At 57.3% G+C, this 2854-nt stretch overlaps 2 protein-coding genes across 2 annotated transcripts in view; one reads left to right on the top strand and one right to left on the bottom strand.

The window, feature by feature from the left end:
• Positions 1-446, top strand: part of ACA1_284850 (Actin1) — a gene marked incomplete at both ends in the record, with an annotated part of 2281 nt that extends 1835 nt beyond the window's left edge. The window contains one exon of the mRNA XM_004344869.1: positions 33-446. Coding sequence (XP_004344919.1) covers positions 33-446 — 414 coding nt within the window. The remainder of the gene's footprint in view (positions 1-32) is intronic.
• Positions 447-1141: 695 nt separating this feature from the next.
• On the bottom strand, positions 1142-2560 carry ACA1_284840 (phosphoglycerate mutase family protein, putative; the record flags this gene model as incomplete). Its single annotated transcript, XM_004344868.1, has 6 exons — positions 1142-1394; positions 1519-1710; positions 1816-1893; positions 2052-2133; positions 2188-2299; positions 2483-2560. 6 exons carry the CDS (start codon positions 2558-2560, stop codon positions 1142-1144), a joined length of 795 nt encoding a protein of 264 aa, XP_004344918.1.
• Between the last annotated feature and the right edge of the window lie 294 nt (positions 2561-2854).

Below are 2854 nucleotides of genomic sequence, written 5' to 3'. Positions count from 1 at the left end.
GACACCGCCGCCTCGTCGTCGGCCTCGAGAAGTCGTACGAGCTGCCCGACGGTCAGGTCATCACCATCGGTAACGAGCGTTTCCGCGCCCCCGAGGCCCTGTTCCAGCCCTCGTTCCTCGGCATGGAGTCGGCCGGTATCCACGAGACCACCTACAACTCGATCATGAAGTGCGACGTCGACATCAGGAAGGACCTCTACGGCAACGTCGTCCTGTCGGGCGGTACCACCATGTTCCCCGGCATTGCCGACCGCATGCAGAAGGAGCTCACCGCCCTCGCGCCGTCGACCATGAAGATCAAGATCATCGCTCCCCCCGAGCGCAAGTACTCCGTGTGGATCGGTGGCTCCATCCTGGCCTCGCTCTCCACCTTCCAGCAGATGTGGATCTCCAAGGAGGAGTACGACGAGTCTGGCCCCTCCATTGTTCATCGCAAGTGCTTTTGAAAGGAGAAACATCGGGCGGGAAAGAAACCCTCTATTGTCCACCGCAAGTGCTTCTAAGCGAGCGTCTTTGGTGGTGTTGTTGTACAAACACTGTAGTAAAAGTAAACAAGCATGTGCGCTCGTGCGTACAAACATCACACTCCACTCCTCCCTTGCCCCTTCTTCGCTTTCGTTCTCTGTCGTCTTCAGAAGTCTTCGTTTTCGTTCTTTGCTTGGCCGATGAGTTGTTCTTGCAGCCGCATGACGGGAACTGCTACCGGGTGGTAACCGTTGCGACGGTCGAGTGCAGGGAACAACAATGTGGCGTGTGTCCATGTGCACCCAAGTTTGCCTGTGTTTTTGCTGGTCGCACTCGTACAAGGGAAAGACATCGCTGGCGGGAGGGGGTTCTGTGTTGATTGTTGCTTCACGTGATCTGGACTAGAGGAAGCCGAGGAAGAGACGATCTCGCGGGGTGTCGCGCGGGCAGGTGGGTCTGGTGGGCACTTCCGCTCCCGAATTCTCACCCCTCCCTGACCATCATCAGAACGAACGAACGAACAAACAAACAAACAGACAAATAAACAAGTAAATAGAAATGAACAAAAACAAATAAATTGAAATTTTATTGTTATTTACTCTCGCCCCCACAACGCCAGCTGAGCGGCGCATTTTAGAGGGCAACGCGCTCGAGTTGCTGGATGTGGTGTGCGCCCTTACCTCCTTCGGCGGTGGTGGTGCTGGTGGCGGAGCTGGGGTTGTTGGAGGGCAGCCACGACTCCCTGGCGCGCCGCTTGTCCTCCTTCTCCTTCTCGGCCTCGTCGCTCTTGGCGATGGCCTCCTCGCGCTCCTTCCACTCTGTGAGCAGCGCACGCTTCTTCACGATCTCCTCGGTGGCCGTCTGGCCCAACAGCTCCACGTCGTCGTTGTTGATCAGCTGCGGCACGAGTCCCACCTCGGCCGCCAGATCTTCGTTTGAGTACGTCGGCCTGCCACACAACCCCAGTGTTAGTTCACTCACTGCGTGTGCGGTGGTGTGTGCGGCGGTGTGTGCGGCGGTGTGTGCGGCGATGTGTGCGGTGGTGAAGGCTACCTGTGGATGGGCTGCCAGACGTTCCAGGAGAGGCTGGTGTCCCACGGGCAGATCGAGCGGACCCAGTAGAAGTTGGGCGCCACGATGCCGGTCTCGGGGTCGCGTCTCGTGTAGTGGATGATTTGGCAGTTCCAGATCTTGTCGCGGTCGTCCGTGCTCTCCTCATTCTCTCTGAACTTCCTCTGGCTCATCCTGCCCGCGCCGCAAATGAGAATGGATGCTCGAGTGTCGTGCGTCGTGTGTTGTGTGTTGTGTGTGTCGTGTGTGTGGTGCGCTGCCGCGTCGTTTAGGACGTACCGTTCGATCCGCACGCGGAAAGCCCTCATAATGTTACCGTGGCACACCATTACGACCTTGAAGCCGGAGCACGACGTCCTACAGAAGAAACTTGGTGAGGTCCCATGTGACACGACACACACAACACACACGACACAACACACAACACCACACACAACACCACACACACACACACACACACACACAAACGGCACACAACACACGACACACACACCGCAACATCCTGGTGACCCTACCGTAGAATATCGAGCATGCGGTCCACACGCAAGCACGAGCTGGCAATGGACTCGCCGCCCGGCGGCGCCCAGTAGAAGGCGTCTGTGCGAATCCACCGGTGAGTGTGAGGCACGGCACGCGCCGCAAACAATACACACGACGCGCATGAGATAAGGGGCAGTGCGAGCATGCCTCGCTCTTGATGCGCCATCACGCTGCGGTAGTGCTCCTCTTCTTTCCTCTGCAGATCGGACACTCCGCCGAGCAGCTGCGAATTGTGTGAACAACAACAGCAACACGAGAAAAGAAAGAAAAAGGCGACGAGTGCGTGTGCGTGAGTGCGGTCGTGTGTGTGTGCGTGTGCGTGTGCGTGTGCGTGTGCGTGTGCGTGTGCGTGTGCGTGTGCGTGTGTGTGTGTGTGTCGACGTTGAAGGTACGACGGGAGACGTACGCCCTTGTCCCGCTCGCGCAGATAAAAGTCGCAGAACCACTGGGCTCCGTCAAGACCAAGGAGCGAAGCCGTTTCCATCGCTCTGTGCACCAACAGACCAGACGAGTTGAGCTGTGCGTGAGTGCCAGTGCCAGCAACACGGGCGTAAAGCACGCGATCCCTGTCGAGGGTCTGCGGTACCTGATATACTCGGAGCAGTAGTAGCGGTCAAACTTCTTGGAGATGTACTTGCGGATGTAGTCTCCCGCCAGGCTCGCCTGCTTGCGTCCCAGGTCTGTCAACCTGCCCGCGTCGTTGTTTTTTTTTTTGTTTTTTTTTTTACAATTGAGAGATGGAGAGTGAGATGGAATTGGAGCGTTAATCCAATTCACG

Source organism: Acanthamoeba castellanii (assembly GCF_000313135.1).
Source record: "Acanthamoeba castellanii str. Neff unplaced genomic scaffold scf7180000084776, whole genome shotgun sequence".
NCBI lineage: Eukaryota > Discosea > Longamoebia > Acanthamoebidae > Acanthamoeba > Acanthamoeba castellanii.
Note: the sequence above shows the minus strand (reverse complement) of the source record. Positions and strands in the feature narration are given on the sequence as shown.